Source organism: Brachyhypopomus gauderio, chromosome 7 (genome assembly GCF_052324685.1).
Source record: "Brachyhypopomus gauderio isolate BG-103 chromosome 7, BGAUD_0.2, whole genome shotgun sequence".
In the NCBI taxonomy this organism is placed as follows: domain Eukaryota; kingdom Metazoa; phylum Chordata; class Actinopteri; order Gymnotiformes; family Hypopomidae; genus Brachyhypopomus; species Brachyhypopomus gauderio.
In genome coordinates, this window is record NC_135217.1 from 25,397,773 (window position 1) to 25,418,650 (window position 20,878).

At 46.1% G+C, this 20,878-nt stretch overlaps 1 protein-coding gene across 1 annotated transcript; it reads right to left on the minus strand.

Annotated features, from left to right (window-relative positions):
• Nucleotides 1-278: 278 nt before the first annotated feature.
• Nucleotides 279-3,043, minus strand: LOC143519426 (uncharacterized). Its single transcript, XM_077012830.1, has 2 exons — nucleotides 3,029-3,043; nucleotides 279-2,637 (listed from the first exon to the last, which is right to left on the minus strand). The coding sequence occupies exon 2, from the start codon at nucleotides 2,529-2,531 to the stop codon at nucleotides 762-764; it is 1,770 nt and encodes a 589-aa protein (XP_076868945.1). The 5' UTR covers nucleotides 2,532-2,637; nucleotides 3,029-3,043; the 3' UTR covers nucleotides 279-761.
• Between the last annotated feature and the right edge of the window lie 17,835 nt (nucleotides 3,044-20,878).

A 20,878-nucleotide genomic window follows, 5' to 3' on the forward strand; every position in this document is an offset into this window, starting at 1 on the left:
ATAAATATAGGGTCTATGGAACAATTAGGGTTTAAATCTGATAAGTGCTGTGATTAACACTCTCTTAACATTGATCCCTACAACATTCACACTGCGCCCTTAACTACCCTCACCTAGCCCTTTGAGTCATTTATAGAAACACGTTTACCTTCAGGATTTGGGATCAGAGAGCAAGAGCCTTGACATACAGAGTTTATTCCAGAAGTGCCTTTAGAGGTTTTGTAACGTGGCTTGCGCCACGGAGCGAGGAGACGGACACAATCGCTGAGAAGAGCGAGATTTATTAAAGGGAATACCATACTCGTCGTCACTTAGCCAGTCCGGGTCGATAACGGGAGGGCAGTCAGTAAAACAGGCGTATACGGGCATAACTTAAACAGGGGAACACGAGTAACAAGCAGGAAACCAAAAGACGGGAACAAATAAACGGTCAGGTATAGCGATAAACACAGAAACAGCTAAACATCCAAAATATATCAAAACACCAGACAAAGGACAAGGGAGACTCAGGGGTTTATATACATGGGACAGAAAACGAGGGACAGGTGTGAACGATAATACAGGGGCGTGGTAACAAACGAGGAATCACGAAGACAAACGAGCTGGGCGGGATGAACAGGCAGGGAACACGGACATAAGGGAACCCAGAGTGGCAGCTACGAGAGGGGGCGTTGCCCTACGTGACATAACCCCCCCTCAAAGCGTGCCACTCCGGGGCACGCAAGGGCAGACAGGACAGGGACACCGACCAGGACAGGGAACTACGGCACACGGCGAGGGACAGGAACAGAAGACACAGGACAGACCAGAGGGACAGGACCGGGCAGAACAGGACATGGGACCTGGGGCATGGCAGGGACAAAGACAGGGGACATGGAGACTGGCCAGGAGCTGGGCCGGGACACGGCACGATACGGGACACAGGGGGGCAGGACAGGGCCATGGCGAGGCACAGGAGCAGGACTGGACAGGACAGGACCGGGGACAGACACGGGAGTCGGGCCAGGGGACAGGGCAGAGGAGAACACGGAGGCAAAGACAGCATGAACAACAGAGACGGGCACAGGCACAAGGTGGGTGACAACTTGGGGAACAGACATGGGGACGGGGACAGAGACGACACCACAGGAAACAGACACGGGAACAGGAACACAGACCTTGACAGACACAACCACGGGGACAGGGACCAAAACAAAACCAGGGATGGGACCAGGGAGCAAGGGGAACACGGGCAACGGAACATAGGAGGCAAAGGGCGGAGCAGGGGGAACACCAAGTCCATGCCCAACAGGGGGCAGCACAGTCTCTGGGGCGACAGGTGCGGCCGGGCGGCAGGCAGCGGGAACAGGAGCCGGCAGACAGGCAGCGGGAACTGGCAGGGTCCGCTGGCGGGCAGCGGGGACAGGCAGGGTACGCTGGCGGGCAGCGGGGACAGGCAGGGTCCGCTGGCGGGCAGCGGGAACTGGAGCCGGCAGACAGGCAGCGGGGACAGGCAGGGTCCGCTGGCGGGCAGCGGGGACAGGCAGGGTACGCTGGCGGGCAGCGGGGACAGGCAGGGTCCGCTGGCGGGCAGCGGGAACGGGAGCCGGCGTGGACGACCTCTCCAGGGTCGCGGGGACAGGAACCGGCGTGGACGACCTCTCCAGGGTCGCGGGGACAGGAACCGGCGTGGACTGCTGACGGGCAGCGGGGACAGGAACCGGCGTGGACGACCTCTCCAGGGTCGCGGGGACAGGAACCGGCGTGGACGACCTCTCCAGGGTCGCGGGGACAGGAACCGGCGTGGACGACCTCTCCAGGGTCGCGGGGACAGGAACCGGCGTGGACTGCTGACGGGCAGCGGGGACAGGAACTGGCGTGGACGACCCCTCCAGGGTCGCGGGGACAGGAACCGGCGTGGATGAGACACCCTCGGGGGGCGGAACCACCGGGCTGACGTCCTCAGGGGGCGGAACCACCGGGCTGACGTCCTCAGGGGGCGGAACCACCGGGCTGACGTCCTCAGGGGGCGGAACCACCGGGCTGACGTCCTCAGGGGGCGGAACCACCGGGCTGACGTCCTCAGGGGGCGGAACCACCGGGCTGACATCCTCAGGGGGCGGAACCGCCATACTGACGTCCTCAGGGGGCGTGACCGCCATACTGACGTCCTCAGGGGGCGGAACCACCGGGCTGACGTCCTCAGGGGGCGGAACCACCGGGCTGACGTCCTCAGGGGGCGGAACCACCGGGCTGACGTCCTCAGGGGGCGGAACCACCGGGCTGACGTCCTCAGGGGGCGTGACCGCCATACTGACGTCCTCGGGGGGCGTGACCGCCATACTGACGTCATCGGGGGGCGTGACCGCCATACTGACGTCATCGGGGGGCGTGACCGCCATACTGACGTCATCGGGGGGCGTGACCGCCATACTGACGTCATCGGGGGGCGGGACCGCCATACTGACGTCATCGGGGGGCGGGACCGCCACACTGACGTCATCGGGGGGCGGGACCGCCACACTGACGTCATCGGGGGGCGGGACCGCCATACTGACGTGGCTCGTACTCCCCCCCAAAAAAAACTTGGGGTTGTCATGTGGAGTAGCCGGCGGGATCAGCGGTGTTAGGTCCTCCTCCTCAGTGTCCGGGTTGAGCCTGGCAGAACACACAGACACACAAGCTCCTCGGTTGCTCTCTCTGCTGCGGCTCCGCCTCCCTTGAGGCGCCGGGAGCTCACGGTGGTCAGAGAGAGTCAACCGAGGGTTAAGCGAAAACTTGTCTGTGCGCTCAGACCGTCTGCCCGCTGCTCGCACGACAGGAGGTTTTTCCCTGTCGTGTTCGCAAAACCGGGCAGACACACAGCGCTCAGATGGAGTCTCGTCGCGAAAGCCAGTAGAAAGAGACTGCGCTTTCTTTGGTCGGCGACGAGACTTCCTTGTACCCGCAGCGCCAGGGGTATTCCTGTCTCTAGTTTGTTCGCACTGAAAAACCGGAGAGTCGAACCGGATTAAACCAGCCGACATCCATTCACAGTGTTTGAACTCACCAGAGTCTCGCTCTCTCGCTGTGTCCTTGGATGGTCGGTTGTTATGTAACGTGGCTTGCGCCACGGAGCGAGGAGACGGACACAATCGCTGAGAAGAGCGAGATTTATTAAAGGGAATACCATACTCGTCGTCACTTAGCCAGTCCGGGTCGATAACGGGAGGGCAGTCAGTAAAACAGGCGTATACGGGCATAACTTAAACAGGGGAACACGAGTAACAAGCAGGAAACCAAAAGACGGGAACAAATAAACGGTCAGGTATAGCGATAAACACAGAAACAGCTAAACATCCAAAATATATCAAAACACCAGACAAAGGACAAGGGAGACTCAGGGGTTTATATACATGGGACAGAAAACGAGGGACAGGTGTGAACGATAATACAGGGGCGTGGTAACAAACGAGGAATCACGAAGACAAACGAGCTGGGCGGGATGAACAGGCAGGGAACACGGACATAAGGGAACCCAGAGTGGCAGCTACGAGAGGGGGCGTTGCCCTACGTGACATACCTACGTGACAGGTTTAATCTACCCCATAAAGCAGAGATTTTAATCCTGTCTGCACCTCTATAATCTTATAGGTTAGTTGGCTGGTGTGACTGCTCAATTAATTGGCCCTATTTACTGAATGAACTTAGATGTAGAGGAATCGCACAATGTGTTAGCTTCATCCATCTGGTGTTATATAGTTGTGAATTCACACAGTTCCTTGTGAACCTGCCGACCTGTCAGACGACTCCCCACACAGGAAGATGTAGCTTGTAATCCTGAGAGTCTTGGTGCTCTGGGCTTGTGCCGACACACACACACACACACACACACACACACACACGCACACACACACACACATACGCACATACACCCACACACACACACACACACACACACACGCACATACACCAACACACACAAAAACAATGACTGGTGTTTAGCAGCAACTCTTCATGCACACATGACCGATACATGAATCACACATTATTGAGCTATAACTACAACAACTTTACAAAACTCTTAAATATATTGCTAATTCAACCTCTCCAGTGTAAAGCCATATGTGTTTCACTTTGGTCTAACAGTGCAACTGTATTATTCATGCAGTAATGCGAACATTGTGTTGCGAGTATCCACACATCAGTTGGCGAAGCGTACAGTCTCCTGTCTCGGAGCTGCAGCAGTGCACAGCTCTGTGGTTTAGAGAATAGAGACACGCCAACCTACTCCAGCCCTGGTGTTGATTTGCAAGCTTGCCTCTCACCTCCTCTGATGCATACTCGAACCTCTGCATGAAAGATCATAACCCTGAGTTCCCTGTGTGTGTCTTCAGGGTCTGGAAACACGGTCAGGGGAGATTCTGTTTGTGAACAACAGCTTCTGCACGGGCTTTTCTATATGCACTTAGTGCCCTTAATGATGTGGAGAAGAGTTAATAAACAAGTGAGGAAAACAGTGGTGTCCATGGAGATATAGGGGAGAAAGGTATTGGGTGGAGATAGAACATGCTAATGAGAAGAACCTAATTATTTGTTGTCACTGGAGTAAAATATGCACCATGTTCAGAGCTCATTGGCTGGTGTCATGGAAATAGATATTTTTACGTGTAAAAAGCAGCTCTTTTATCTACAACCCTATTGCATATATTAAATATGAAAAAGAGGTATGAAAACACCTAAAAAAACACATGGGAGACATTTTAAAACACATCTGAGACATTTTTACACACATGGGACACTTTTTTTAAACACACGGCCACAGTGGAGAAGAGTCTGAGGATCTTAACAGAGGCTGCGTCTATTCTCGGACATGCACACTTTAGTGGAGTAACGGCGTCGTGCCTGGGTAACGGAGAATCAGGTTTGACAGATGGGACAACAGCCCTGTTTCTAAATGTTGGTGAATGATCATTCAAACATGAGGCTGTGGGCAACCCCAGCTGAGTTAGGGGACTTCCTCATCCCTATATCTGATTCAGTCATTATCTCAAGGTTAAGTGCTTCTTAACTACACCTGGATATTGAGACTGTAGTGAAGAAGCTTAAATAACCTTCAAAACCATTTACTGTGATTAGAGCAGTAACACCATATCTGATTTGGACAGCTTATGATAACACAGAAATTGCTAAAACAGCACAGAGTTCTGACATCTGTGTCAATATCATCTTTCTGAACACTCTGATGTGATCTTTTCCACAGAACATGACCGGTCTTGGCATCGTCATAGCTGCATACAAGGACACTCTTATCGTAACGACTCAGGTAAGATGGAACCATCGGGGGTAACCCTGGTACAGAATGAAGATGAAGAGGATCTCACTCTCTAGTGCCCAGAATTTACACTGAATTCATAACAAGTTCATAATCAGAATAATTGAGAAGTTCTCCACAAAGAACAATCATAATAATCATTTGACCATTGCACTGTGGACACTCACCTGCCAGAGCAGAACATTCCTCCATCTCACAGTGTTTGCTTGAGCCTAAATTATTCAACCTTAAACATCTCTCATAGAGTTTATGTCCAACATTCACTGGACGTTATGTGTAAAATATGTCCTCACATAAATCAGGACACCCTTGCGTTCCACCTCGGAGGAAGAGGCGGTTCCTCCTGATAGCAGCACTTGTGTTGCTTCAGTGCTAAGCGTTAATTTAGGGCAGGGACATGGCAGAAGCCATTCAGCTGTGGGAGGAAACGATAAAGTGATAGTGACAACACAGACATTTACTTCAAATGTGTTTCATGATATGCATTTATTTAAATCAAAACCCTATCATAGAAACGTGAATCACTCCACACTACACACACCAAATCAGCCGGATGTGACCGGGGAAGACTTACAGTCTTACAGAACTTACTGTTTAAGAATATACTGTTTAAGAGCATACTGTTTAAGAGCATACTGTTTAAGAACATACTGTTTAAGGACATAATGTTTAAGAGCATACTGTTTAAGAACATACTGTTTAAGGACATAATGTTTAAGAACATCCTGTTTAAGGACATATTGTTTAAGGACATACAGTTTAAGGGCATACCGTTTAAGGACATATTGTTTAAGGACATATTGTTTAAGGACATACTGTTTAAGGACATACTGTTTAAAGATGTGGTTATGATATTTAGAACCTTTTCATATTTACAATATTTTTCATTAAGCTTTTTCCCTTGTTATGCAGGTGACGATAATTAGACAGATGTTGCATGCGGTACTCTAAATAATCTAACTAAGCAATTTTACCTTTAGTTATTTTTATATGTTACTACAGTAACTTGGGAATATATTGTTCAATACTCGAACAGTGGAAAAAGTAGATTAGATTCACAGTCTGTTAAATAGAAGGCGAGGAAGAGGGTAATACAATGTCAGCGTCAAAAATAGTGCATTGGGTATTATAATGTCAAAGATGGAAAATCAGATTGAATACACTAGAATGCAGTAAGGTTTAATTACATTATATTTTTACTCTGTCTTCTCAATATAGAGGTCACTCTGAAGTGTGACTGGATAAATGCTCCGTTCACCACTGCGGTTATTACCGTTTTATTCACTAGACTACACAGAGAAGATCAATATTCAACTTGGATGTTACAGTTCAGCTGTAGGGGAGAGTATTTGTTTCTGTAGAGGTCATGGACCATTCTGTATGTTACATACTGAACATGGAGCACTACATGTGAGTGTGGGAGACTTTTAACTTACACTACACTTTAAACCTACTCTACACTTTTAACTTTACAGTTTTTTCTTACTCTATACTTTTAACTTTAGTTTTAACATTACACTTTAAACTTACTCTACACCTTTAACTTTACACTTTTAGCTTACCCTACACTTTTAACTTACTCTACAGTTTTGTCAGTTTACACAGTGTATTCTCTGATTTCAGATGTATGCTTGTAGGTAATTTGAGAATCATTTTAATTACGAGTTACTACATCTGGTGGGTCCTTTGTCTTTCCCCCTTTTTTCCGTGATTCCTGGGGGTGGTTACTCTATAGGTACTGGGACATGGTAGACTCCTCTGAACACACCTCATTAGTGCAGACGTGTCTGATGTTTGGGAAGCCTAAGACGTCTGAAGGTCTGGATGTGCAGATCCCCCCCAGGGGACATTATGGCACACTTTGTGTTCAGTGGCACGTGACGGTTCCCTCCTGAAGTAAACATGTCAATACTTTGTTTTCTGATATGTTGAAAAATTATACTATTATATAGACTTGTCCTATAAAGTAATCTAATTTAAGATAGATAAAAAAATACAAGAGAATTTCAAGAGAGTTTGTCAGATGACATGCAATACTGAATAAATTAGAGTTGTATACTTCTTCAAGCACTGACTGAACATCTGGGAAGATTGCTAGGATAAAAATTTACCCCAATCATACTTCTTTCTTGCAAATTATAGAAAAATATCATATTTCATCTAATGCTGAAATTGCTTCACTTTCAGACAACATAATGGAGTTAGTTTAATAGGCCTAAAAAAATACTGATTAATAAGAAAGAAAACTAATCAATGAAGTATTGTTGCGCCCCTCCTGTCTAACCCTGTGTTCATTTGCGAAGCATATCCAGCCTCCACCTTGAGAAACATCTTCAGCCTTAAACAGGTAAGAGGTCACACCAGGGCCGGAGTGGGACACTTTTTCAGCCCGGGAGTTTCATGCCCAAATCCGGCCCAAAATTATTTTTCCCTCCCAATCGGCCCAAACTAGAGATTGACATGAGCCGGCCCATCGGGAATCCTCCCGAATATCCCGATTAACCACTCCGGCTCTGGGTCACACGTTCCTTTCACAGTGTTCACACAGTTCACCTTGGCACTCCGAGTGATGTCATACAAGGAATTTCCTGAAGTCACTGATTTAATGTGAAACCAGCGACAGCAAAGGAAAGACGTTCATCTGACGTTCTGCACCGGCTGGTTCTTTAGCGAGCTGCTGTTCTTGCTCAAACATGGAGATTTATGCGGCGTGAGGCAGGACGAGTGCCGTGTCCTTTGGCACGCGTCTGGGGGCCACATCGATCTAAGATACCAGAGCCTGCTGATGTATTATCGTCTTTTGACCTGCAGAGGTCACAATGCTAATGGCTGGCACGCAATACAGGGTTCTGGCAGCGTGATTTGACAAACGGCGTATGGATCAGGAGGACATGGACGGAACGAGACAGCGGCAACCGAAGCCATTAAAGATTACTGCGCACTTTAATCTTTCACAGTGCCCACATTACTGCCGACTTCCTGTTATGCTGACCAGAACTGGGCACCAGAAAAGAAAGAAAAACCCATTAACATTTAATCACATCCACTGTTCTGCAAGACTCTCTTCGGTTAGTGAAAAGGGGAATAAAATCAACACTGAACTGTGTGTTCAGACATATCCTGAAATGCCACTGGACCCCAGACACACCGGGGAAGAAGAACTCCTGAACTGGTGGACATTAGATCTGCTCGAATTATTTTCTTTAGCACTGCCCTTTACATTTTTGTCTCTTCGTCTCTCTAAAAACAACGTAACGTGAATTTATTATTATTTATTATGTGGTTTTATTATTCTGTGTGTGCCCTGCAGTAGTAGTGCCCTGTTCTGAGGAGTGTTCTCCAACGTGGTGTGACATAAATTATCTTCGCCGTCTTGCACACAATATGGAACTAAATAATAATAATGATCTCAAAAAGCATATAAAAAGCTCACAGGCTCCAATATTTACAATCTGAATCAGACGGATCGTCCGCAGCAGCGGTCTGGACTGCTTTGCATAGTGTGAGTTTATTATTATCAATGTTTCATCTTTTCTCTCCATTCTTTCACCCTGCTGATGCCGTTCAAGCCTCAGCCGTCTGCAGGCAACCACTCACGTTTACTTAAGGAGAAGAAATCAGACCTGCTAATTGGTATTTAATGGAGATGAGTTGAGCTGTGTGGCACACGTAGGGTGTCCCAGCAGGTCCTCGTGGAGCACGCATCACCTCCAGCGCACAGCAGGACGGCAGGGGGAGCGGACGGCTGATTGGTTCACGGCCACGCAGGACACGCAGAGTCGGCCTTTGCGAGCACTTAAGAACAGTGGCGTGATGAACAGGGAGCGATCTTCTGCACACACAGAAGCCGGGTCCGCCGTGATCCGCCGTCACATATCCCCCCACTTTGTTTTGCATTCGTAAGGCGTCCGGAGAGTGGAGAGCAGCTCGGAGGGCTCTCTTGGTGCCGGAGTGTGGGAGTTGTCGGGCGGGCGGAGTCAGATTGTGGTGGGCTTCACAAAGAGCCTCCAGGCATCAACCTCTCAGCATGCTTTTCCTCCCCTTCTTGTTTATTTGGTATTGATTTGTGTGGAGGGGCTGCTCGTCTTTGAGCTCAGCGTTGTCGGTATTCTTCTCTCCTTCAGTTCACGTTCACAGGAAATGAGGACAGTCGTGAGAAGAGGGAATCTGCACTCGGCAGGGTTCTCATCTCACACTGTAGAAGACTGAGAGGAGAATGCGATAAGGAACACAGGTTCATGTATACGGCTGATGACCAAATCCCACATTTAAGCAGCATTTGCTAACAATTACAAAAGAATGTCTTGTGCTTGTAACAGTCTAACCACCCAATAATTATTAGCATAATGTGCTACTGAAAATGTGCAAAACATGGCAGTTTGAGCTTACTGAGAGAACCTTTGCGCTAACAGTGATAACTCAAGTTTGACTCTTGAATAGATAATAATGTGCACAAAATCATCTGGTAATTGCAGCATACAATTAGGAAAAATTTGACATGCCAGACTCCAAATTCTTTATAATCAATTTAAAAAGAATCCTCTTTCTAGAAGTTTATTTTTATAGAAGTCACAGTAATTATATTTTTTTGTCTATACATAGAATATTAACAAGAGCTATACTTTTAACAAGAGCGTACATTTACATTTTGACAATTAATTAACACGTTTGACTAAAGTGGTGTCAGCGTCTTTATCAAAGGAGCATTGGCGGTCAGAGAAACTCCTCGTCTGCTGTGCGTGTTTGAAGGTAGGACTCAGTCTGAGCTTCAGTCTGGATGCTCGGACATCAGCAATGTATGGGACCAGTTTATAATGGGACCAGTGCTGCTTCAACCACCTGATTTGACATAGCAGGTTGAAAGGCCTAGTGCTAGTTAAATCAAATGATGACACGATGCCTATAAGTGAACAAGAATTTGCCAGACAAGAAGGTATATACTCCTCATTTTTATGATGAATCCAAATAAGAGTGAATCACACAAGAAAAGGCAATAAAAACAGGTGTGTGTGTGTGTGTGTTTGGGGCTGATTAGATTAGGTAAATCAGTATGTGGTATTGGTTGCAATGCCAGACTGGCTACTTAAGGTCCTGAATGAAAGCAGTGACCTTCTAGGTAGCAGTATGCTCAAACATCAAACAAACAATCTCCATCAGGCCGGCAGTAGCTTCTCATCATCAAATGGACATGCACAAGTTATTGTGTATTATTGGGTTTCAAAGTAAAGGGGGATGTATGTGTCTTCATGTATGGACATGTGTGTGTAGACCTGTGGAGTGGTGTGTGTAGACCTGTGGAGAGGTATCTGTGTGTGAGCAGACCTGTGGAGGTGTGTGTGTGTGTGTGTGTGTAGACCTGCAGAGAGATGTGTGTGTGTGTGTGTAGACCTGTGGAGAGGTGTAAAGTTGTTTTTTTTCTATGTAAAAATAACATTTCTGTCACACACATATCTGTTATAAACCCTGAACATAAGTGGAAATCATTAATGCATTACCAAATATGCAATTGCCCCCAAATGCCTGTGACAATATAAACTGCTGGCAATACCCTCCAGGCCCCAGATATACCATAATTACTCTGAAAATTGCTATACCTGTATTAAAGAATAACCAGGATAATCCAACAGAGCATTTCATGGTCTAATCCCAATCCAGGATTAAATGTGGGCTTCACACAATAGTACACAGTCTGAGTAGGAGGGCATCAACATCCCTGGCGACTTTGGCAGTAGCTGTGTAGTTGTGGTCTCTTGTTGTAGTTCAGTGGTCTGTGTGACTGGAGAAACAGCTCTGGGGAAAACCAAATGAGCTTGTGAGAATGTTGCCTTTTGTCCTGTCTCTGCTAGCAGGCACTTACGCAGTTATATATGCAGACTAAAACATAATTATTTTCCCCATGTGCATCCTAAACTGAACCATGTTTGTTTCACCATCTCTTAATAAATCTTTAATTAAATTGTCTCTATAGCATTACCACAGCAGCAGGCCCGTCGTCCTCTGGGTTTCATTTTACTTTACGATGGGTTGTCTCAGTAGCTATCAAAATCACAAACACGGATGTATACCCCCCCCCCCCCTCCCAACTCACGTCACTAATTATGATCTGTTATCACGCTGTGCAAAGTGGTTCCTGTGCTTGTGTGCACTACATCTTCTCTCTCAGTTACGCATTACACATTTCTCCTGTCACGGGGCACTTTATAATGCAGGCTAGTAAAAACTGCACAAGGACTCGGTCGCTAATTCAGCTGCTCTTACCTAACCAAGCGGATTCTATGACGTCAATAAATCACGGACGTCGTCATCTGTCCTTTGGCACGTTCATTTATTGCGAGCAGCCATCGATCGGAGCTGCTAAACGCACGAGCTTAAGGCACGAGCCATAAGTTCAAAGTTTTATTGCCGCCTAACAAAAAATAAGGGAAAATATGAATGACCCCATGGGTTAAGTGCACAGGCAAATGTTCCGATGACTTTGTGATGACCAAATATTAAATCGACGGGATTGTTTACAACAGATTAATGAGTCTTATAATGAAAGTAAATACTAGCCCTTATGAGTGCTGTCACAGGCTCAAAAGGCTGACGGTTAGAAAATGAGCATGGCTCATCAACCCGTAGGCTGAGGTTACCAATGTCCTCTTTGTGTCTTTCATATATTAACGCAGTCCATATGAGATAAGTCCAAGCCTGTCTCGATATGATAATGACCCTACAAATGGAAGGACGCCATGAGTCGGGCAGCAACTGCCGAAACTTTGATGTGTAGCTACTCCGCTAAATTTCTAACACGACAGCAATTAAAAGAATAATTATTTTCTTAATGTGATGAAACTCTAATCTGGTGGCTTTTTGTCTACAAAGTGTTTGTGCAATGGATCGGGAGGCTGTGTGAACTAGCGAATGAGTGTTGTGATGATGCCAATACGTCGTTTTAAACTGAGGCCCCGTTTCTTTTTAAGCGAGTCCTTTGTGGTCTAAGCACAGGCTATTATAGTGACGCTGGAGAAAAAAATTAATCTCGAGATTAAATTTCCTCTATAGCCCACGCGGCTAGTACTTATCCTCTTTTCAGAAGTGTTACTTTCTAATTTTAGTATTCTAATTCAGCCAAGTAGAATTTCTATGTATCAATCTTTGAAAAACCTCACAATATAATCTCTAAATAATAAATAAAGAAAACCCATGAAGGTTTTAAAAACCCTAACTTCCAGAAAGGCAGAGCAACAACAACAAATATCAGTGGAAAAGTTTGCTTTTATATTTATATCCACTCCTACCTCAATTTCAACCCATTTTTATACATAAAAAACTGAATTTCCTTCTGTCGTTGTGTCTTCTCCTCTAACCATTACAACCATCATACCCAGAACCTCCACACCCAGAAGCTCACGTTGACACTGTGTTCACAGTGCGCCTGCCTGGTGCTCAGGTTATGCAGTGAGGGTGTTCAGCGTTGAAAATGAGTGGTCTCATCTGTCTTCTGCTCACAGCCTGCCGTCCTGATAATGGAGGACCAGGAGGTGGTGCATGGCTAGCCTTCCAATCTGTTTTCATTTGGGTGGCATCTCATCATCTCATTTCTGTACAAGATGTATTTCCCTTCGGTGGCATTCCAGTTTCCAGTGACAAGAGTGAAGAAAATGAGGACAAATTTTTAGCACCAAAAAACTGCGACTGAAAAAGATGCACCCTATTCCACACGAGGAAGTTATGAGAATAAATGTGACAACACGTGGCTACTGTACATGCGGAACTAGGGCCATTCCTTACCATAACTGCCTCCTTTCTTTCTGAGACATTTGTACTGAATCTGCTTGTTTAGAGTCATCCACAGCTTTGGACGTTTGTCATAAAATGTGGTTCTCTCTTTTTGAAAATGTACATTTACAAACTGAAGAATGGGTGGCGTGTTTGAACACTAAAGCGGAGGAAACCAAAAGTGAGTGAAAACAAGATGTTCGTTTTCTTAAAGACAGAAGGGTTCTGAACGCATTCTAAAGACCGAACGGTTCTGACCGCATCTTCACCAGAAGATGGCAGCTGCCACTGCTGCCTAGATGAGCTGTCAGTGATGTACAGTGTCCTTCCCCACTCTGACCTGTAGTCAGTGTTAACTCAGACACACAGAGAAAAAGTGCCTCCCAGATAGAAACAGGGGCCTGCGAATGACCTGACTGAGGCTACAGACAAATCTCATCTGAGTCCAATTCCTCTCCTGAGAAACTGATCCTCTTCCTTAACGACTGGTCAAAAACAAAGTCTGTCCTGCAAAAAATCTCTGCGTGGAATCAAACCTGGTAATGCGTGAGGGCCAAGAGTTGTCTTTAGGCCTGTTTCTGTTTCAAAACCCTAACAGCAGTGTGTATAGACTCAGCTTTTCGACACCTGCCCTCCTGTTACTGTGGAGCAACTTCTACTCTGAGTCTCACACCCCCAACATCACAGAGATGAGGGCTGGGGAAAGGGGAGGTAGGTGTGTGGGCAGGTAGTCAGCTTCATAGATGGCTAGACAGACTTTCTTTCATTCCTGAGGGGAAATTCAGGTTCCATTGAACACAGAGTGCACCGTAAGTAAACAGGGCGATGATTATGCATACATTGTGCAGATATTCCAGTGCAAATCATTACATAAAGTGCCTGTGAAACCAGGGTGGAAAAGGCTAGTGGAGCGTAACATGAGTAAGCAGGCAGAAATTGGCAGTTCTTTTAAATGCTGTATGTTATTAAGGTCCATGTTAATATTTGCAATAATATTCAAGTCTGCTATATGTGACTGTGAGAAGTAAGATCTATCTATCTATCTATCTATCTATCTATCTATCTATCTATCTATCTATCTATCTATCTATCTATCTATCTATCTATCTATCTATCTATCTATCTATCTATCTATCTCTGTCTGTCTGTGTCTGTCTGCAATATCTGTGAATGTATTATATCATTTGGCACATGGGGAATGACATGGTAAATATCAAATATCCACTTAAACTTTGTCATAAGTAGAACAAAGCCTTGAAAGAAAGCACACCACTTTTTATCACAGAACTCCAAAAACATTTGACTGATTACTTCTACAGAAACTTTGAACTAGGAATAATTCAATCTTCATTGTCTCTGAAATCGTCATTATCAGAAGACATAAACCTCTCTGGAATTCACTTTAACTTTGCTTGACCTTCTACTGAAACGTCAGCTACGGTCCCTAAAACGCTGATGGCTACGAAAAGGGAACTTAATTACCATCATCGTTCTTCCGCACCATCCTGGAGTTACCACAGAAACCCCGGGGCTGAAACCTCACATTCCATCCCATTTATCCTCCCTATCTGTCTGAATCCTCTCACCAAAGAATCTGTATAGTTAAACTTATAGTTTGACTTTGTGTAAAGTTTTTGACAGCAGTTACCAAGAGCTGCATTGACAAAGCACAGTTTACCTGCTAATAATGATGATTAATGCATGGTAAGAATGTCAGTGGTCTTTACCAAGAGCTGTGTTGACAAAGCACAGGTTCCCTCTCCTAATATTGAGGGTTAATGCAGAATGTTGGTGCCCTTATGGATACAGAGGCATCCTCCATCTCTGTGGCTGATAGATACAGAGGCATCCTCCAGCACTGTGGCCGATAGATACAGAGGCATCCTCCATCGCTGTGGCTGATGGATACAGAGACATCCTCCATCGCTGTGGCAGATGGTTACAGAGGCATCCTCCATCGCTGTGGCTGATGGTTACAGAGGCATCCTCCATCGCTGTGGCAGATGGTTACAGAGACATCCTCCATCGCTGTGGCTGATGGATACAGAGGCATCCTCCATCTCTGTGGCCGATAGATACAGAGACATCCTCCATCGCTGTGGCAGATGGTTACAGAGGCATCCTCCATCACTGTGGCTGATGGATACAGAGGCATCCTCCATCGCTGTGGCAGATGGTTACAGAGGCATCCTCCATCACTGTGGCTGATGGATACAGAGGCATCCTCCATCGCTGTGGCTGATGGATACAGAGGCATCCTCCATCACTGTGGCTGATGGATACAGAGGCATCCTCCATTGCTGTGGCTGATGGATACAGAGGCATCCTCCAGCACTGTGGCTGATGGATACAGAGGCATCCTCCATCGCTGTGGCTGATGGATACAGAGGCATCCTCCAGCACTGTGGCTGATGGATACAGAGGCATCCTCCATCGCTGTGGCTGATGGATACAGAGGCATCCTCCATCGCTGTGGCTGATGGATACAGAGGCATCCTCCATCTCTGTGGCTGATGGATACAGAGGCATCCTCCTTCGCTGTGGCTGATGGATACAGAGGCATCCTCCAGCACTGTGGCTGATGGATACAGAGGCATCCTCCAGCACTGTGGCTGATGTTTTTTTCTTATGATGACTATCTGCCTTAATGAATGCAGACGAAAGCAGTTTCTCAAAACAGATATCTGATGGTCTGTGTGTGTGTGTGTGTGTGTGTGTGTGTGTGTGTGTGTGTGTGTGTGTTATCAGTGAACTGGATGCCGATGGAGGGAATACTGCCAGCAGGGTAGCTTATAAGACTGACTGTGACCTTCATTTTTAAGCACTTGATGAAATTGTCTAGGCAAACTATTGCAATTCAATATCTACCAACATTTATTTATTTATTTTAGCTTTTTAGGTTTTGCATACAGTGAAGTTTGCGTTCACGTGATCAATAACCCATCTCGAAACTCATTAACGACACTCACAGGTTTAATTGGAAGAATTCAAAGGAAGGGGTTTTCTAGAGTAAATACATCGTTCCTGTCTTACGCAAAAGAAGTAGTTTTTATTGGTTGTTCAGACAGAAAACACAAGATAAAAATTGATTTTGGAAGTCATATCTTTCTGTGGACATTAAGTATCCTGGAAGTGTCCCCATGCACTTGTTTGGCACTGAATAACTGAACTGTATCAGGGTTACTGTCGTTTCAACAGTAGTAATTTGCAATATTGACATACCTGAATGCCTATTTATGACAGCAAATGAGCAAATCTATGTGTGGTTGGATATACAAAATATATTGAATATTTGTTGGGCAAGAAGAAAGATATCCTGGAGATTGGAGAATTAAAATGACTCATGAATACTCAGTGAGCAGGCACATTAGCCCAGCAGTCTGGGGCATTATCATAGACAGTGATGAGCTTCTACAGGTTCTCTCTGTTGTTGCTAGAGCCAACTGCTCAGTGATTAGGTCTACTCAGACTCCATAGTTCTCCTCTTAAAGGTAATCCAGTCTCCAGAGCACCAGATGTGGAGTGTGATCATTAATCAAACTGCTGAGCGAGGTCTGGGAGTGCTGCTCCAACTCCAATTGCTTCTGAAACAACAACAAAAACAACAGCAGCAGCAACAACAACAATAGCAGCAGCAACAACAACAACAACAACAACAACAGCTGCTTGCAGTAAATGCAGTGTTTCTCTGGTTTCAGCACAGCAGTGCCTGCAACATCACAGAGATGAAGCTGTCAGAACCTGTCGATAAATGTTCTTCAGCTGCTCAAAGGCTTTAATGGTATGACGTGTGCATACACACACACACACACACACACACACACACACACACACACACACACACACACACACACACACACACACACACATTTTTGTAGTAAACATATATTTTTATGTATTATGTCCAGCAGGAAAGGTGACCATAACAACATGAAGCAGTTGAATAACTGTGATAATGAAAAGCCTCTCTCACTTAGGTTAAGGTTAGGGTTAGGGTCAGGGTCAGGGTTAGGGTTAGGTGCTGTGTTCTGGTGGTGTTTGAACTTTATACTGGAGAAACCTTGCCACTTATACGGTACTGGTACATATACAATACATTTTAAATTCCAGTACTATAACACTGTCTGTAACTGACTAACTGTAACTAACAGTTCATGCTTTCAACAATTACACCTCATTTGTGTTCCCTCCCTGACAAAATGACTTGTCATGTTTCCAGCCTCCACCTGAATGTATGGCAGACTGTTATTGGCAGACTTCATAGCCCAAGGTGATTAGTGTGGGCAGGACTGGGTCACACCTGGCAAATTCATCGGGGTGATGCACACGTGGCCCATCAGAGATCCTGTCAGGATTGTAGTGGCAGCTGCACGGCCTCCTGTTCTTGCTGTGGGATGCCTTGACTTTGTAATATTCTGTGACAGGTAAATCTCGTGGCATCCAGCAAGGTAATCATCTCCGCGACTGAAGCTGAAAATGACTGGCGTCACCAAGCAACGGGAACGATCTCAGAACGTGATTGGAAATGGAACAGCGATTTCCGCCCATACGGCTCCGTGCAGCGCAGCCTCCTTAGCTGTTTATGTTGCGGGAAAGCATTCGCTCCGTGGAGCGTGATATTTTTCTTTTTCTTGTTCGCTTTGTAAGTACGCTCCCCCCTTTTCAGACACAGGCATTGGGATTCCCCACCCAAGGTCTCACAAAATGAGCCCTGCACAATTCAATACGAAACAATACAGAGCGGTGCAACGTGGCCAGATTACATGGTCTTTCTCAAGAGTTTCCAGAGGAAACAAAAAGCACCTTCATAATAAGAAAGTGTCCATAGTTTCCTGCCTTCAACAAGATGGACTGCAGAACTAGTTTTGGTTACTTGAGATGGTGCAAAGAATTGTCGAAATGCAGATGAATGCAGCGCTTGCCTGAAGGCTGTATGTTTGCACAGGTGTACAAAACCAAAGGCACTAAAGACCATTCTCCCAGTGCCGCACTAAACATTGCTGGTATTGTTTTTCCTTTAGAGTGCTGTTTATTCTCTTAGAGATCTTATAGATAAGACCAGAAAAGTTCAACGCCAGCATAAATCAACCTTTTCTCAAGAAACTGAAAAGTGTAACAACCACAACTTTAAAGTGGGCTGGATTGTTATGGAGGTCTTGAATCCGCTTGTCAGAAATCAGAAGAATACAGATGAAGCTTGTAATCCATAGTTTAAATGTCAGCTATCACAGCGAGAGCTTACCTTCAGGGTGATGCTAGCGCTGACCTAGAGCCGTGTGCTATGACAGATTGCTCATTAGGTTCGTTTTGACCTTGGTCCTTGTGAAATGACATTGAAACTGATGAGAAGACCCAGGTGGCATCTCCAATTGATTTATGATCACAGAAAGACCTCCTAGGTCTCATCTACAGTTTTGAATCCTATTGTTGAACCATGATTAATATGTTCTTCAAATCAAATTAATCAGAGTGTACTGATGTTTTTGAAAGGGACCTCACTGATGGCTTGTAGCTGGGTGTAGCCCCCACTCCCAGGAGCTGAGCACAAGTTACAGGGATGCTCCAACTACCTGGGTCTGGGGCTGGATGAAAGCACCATTATCACCTCTTACATTTTACCTTTACATTTATATTTAGCAGATGCTCTAATCCAGAGTGAATTACAGAAATACACTATATTGTCAAAAGTATTTTCTCATCCATCCAAATGATCGTAATCAGGTGTGGATGAACTTTACTGGCCTGCACAGAGTCCTGACCTCAACCCGATAGATCATCGTGGACAGCCTTCCCAGAAGAATTAAAGCTATTCTATCTGCAAAGGGTGGACCAACGTCATATTGAACCCTATGGATTAGGAATGGGATGTCATTTAAGCTCATATGTGAGTCAAGGAAGGTGAGCGAATACATTTGGCAATATAGTGTATTTTGTTGTATACTCAGTATACCCTAACCAGCACAGGAGGGTAATGTTCAATTGAACTAGAATGCTGAGGAATACATCCTGATCTAGCTAGACATGTGAATTAAGTATAAGCTCTGAGTTTCAGACAAACATAATTGCAATAATTAACACAAGCCCAAGGCTCCCGTTGCCAATCAGAGCAACAGGAAAAAAAACCCAAAGCACATGTCTTGTAGACAGAGTGTTGCTGGTCACCCCAGAGTTTGTGAGTCACAAACAGGGCTGGGCAGTTAGCTCCGCCCCCAGGTTCTGTTACCTATGGTGTTCCATGACCAGCAGGTAAAAAGGCCTGTTACATGGGTCTGAAAGAAATGACACTGAATGTGAATGTGTTCATGGCAAACAGGAAGTGGCTGTATAACAATGTAAAATGTGCTTGCCAAACAGAATTGATTCAACTAATTGAATATTTTGACTTTCCTTTCGATCACCGGGATCTACAAGAACTTTAAATAAAACAGTAAATGCAAACATCTGAAACACACAGGCTGTTGGCAGCTCTGTGGCTCAATTAGGGAAACTCATCCTGAAAAGACTCCTAACGAAACTAATGTTTATCCCCTCAACACTTTATACATCACTGCTGTTCACTACAGCAACCTCTGTTTCACTTAACAGGCGATGTGAACGCCATGTCAGGGGTGAAATTGTAAAGGGCAGCTGAGAGTTTTCTGACAAGCCCTTCATTGAGAGCGTTGGAGAAGCAGGAGGTGTGGACTTGTCAAAGAGCTTCCAGGCCTGGCTGGCATTGAGGGCTTAGCTGGGGCAGAACACAACTGTTTTGATTCAGAGCTGAACAAGAGTGAGAGAGGTGGATGGTGCAGCTGCTAATTAACAGTGGCAGCGCTTGATTGGGAATTGGCAGTCAAGTCTGGCTAGAGGAGAAAGATTCAGGGATTAGTGTCTCGGCTTCCTGTAGCTGAACGCTAGGACTGTTTAACCACCTGGAGCCCCAGATGTCAGGACAGTGGTGTGTGTGTGTGTGAGGGGTGGGGTTAGCATCCTTGGACTGGCTTTGGACCAGCACACACACACACACACGCACACACACACACACATACACACACACACACACACACACACACAACATTCTCCCACCATACACTCACACAATACCCCCATAACCTACCCACCCACAGATGTACATAACCCGCACCCCCAACCCCCAACCATCCTACCACACACACACACACACACACACACACACACACACACACACACACACACACACACACGTACAGACATACATAACCATTATCCCCCAACCACAGACACACACACTCCAACATTCTTCCTAGATTTGCTCCCTCTCTTTCTATTTGCACTCAATGATTCCAGTGTTATCCGATGTCAGAGTGAGCGTTGGTGTGTACCTGACTTGACAGGACTGGATACCCAGTCGCCACACAGCAGAGTGAAGCTGCGTTTGCATGAAATTGGTCTGTCTCTTGCCGTGGGGACGAAGCCACCAGGCAGAGGCACCCAGCTCATCCATCACAGAGCACCAGCGCAGACCTGCAGACACATGACCTCTCCTGAAGCCCAAAGCTGGCCGACACTGGTCAAGCCGTAGGGTCGGTGTCAGCTGTTCCTCTCAGCGGTGTAATGAGACAACGGTCAAAACGACCAGAGCGGTTCTCGGTTGGGCGAGGGAGAGAAGCGGACGGGATGTATGAAGAGGAAGGAAGGAAGGAAGCTCTCTTCATCTCAGGGAGGCTCGGAGGAGCAGAGGAGCTGTCGTCAGCGAGGCAGAGAAGATTGCAGCCCTGCGAGGACTCGTTCTAACGGGCTGGACCGAGAGCTGCGTGCAGGACGACGTGATGATGAATGTCCAATCGGGAGAGGAGTGCTGCAGAG

Coding starts and splice junctions, on each gene's coding strand:
- LOC143519426 (XM_077012830.1), bottom strand. CDS start 2,531: ATGGCGGTCCCGCCCCCCGATGACGTCAGTGTGGCGGTCCCGCCCCCC.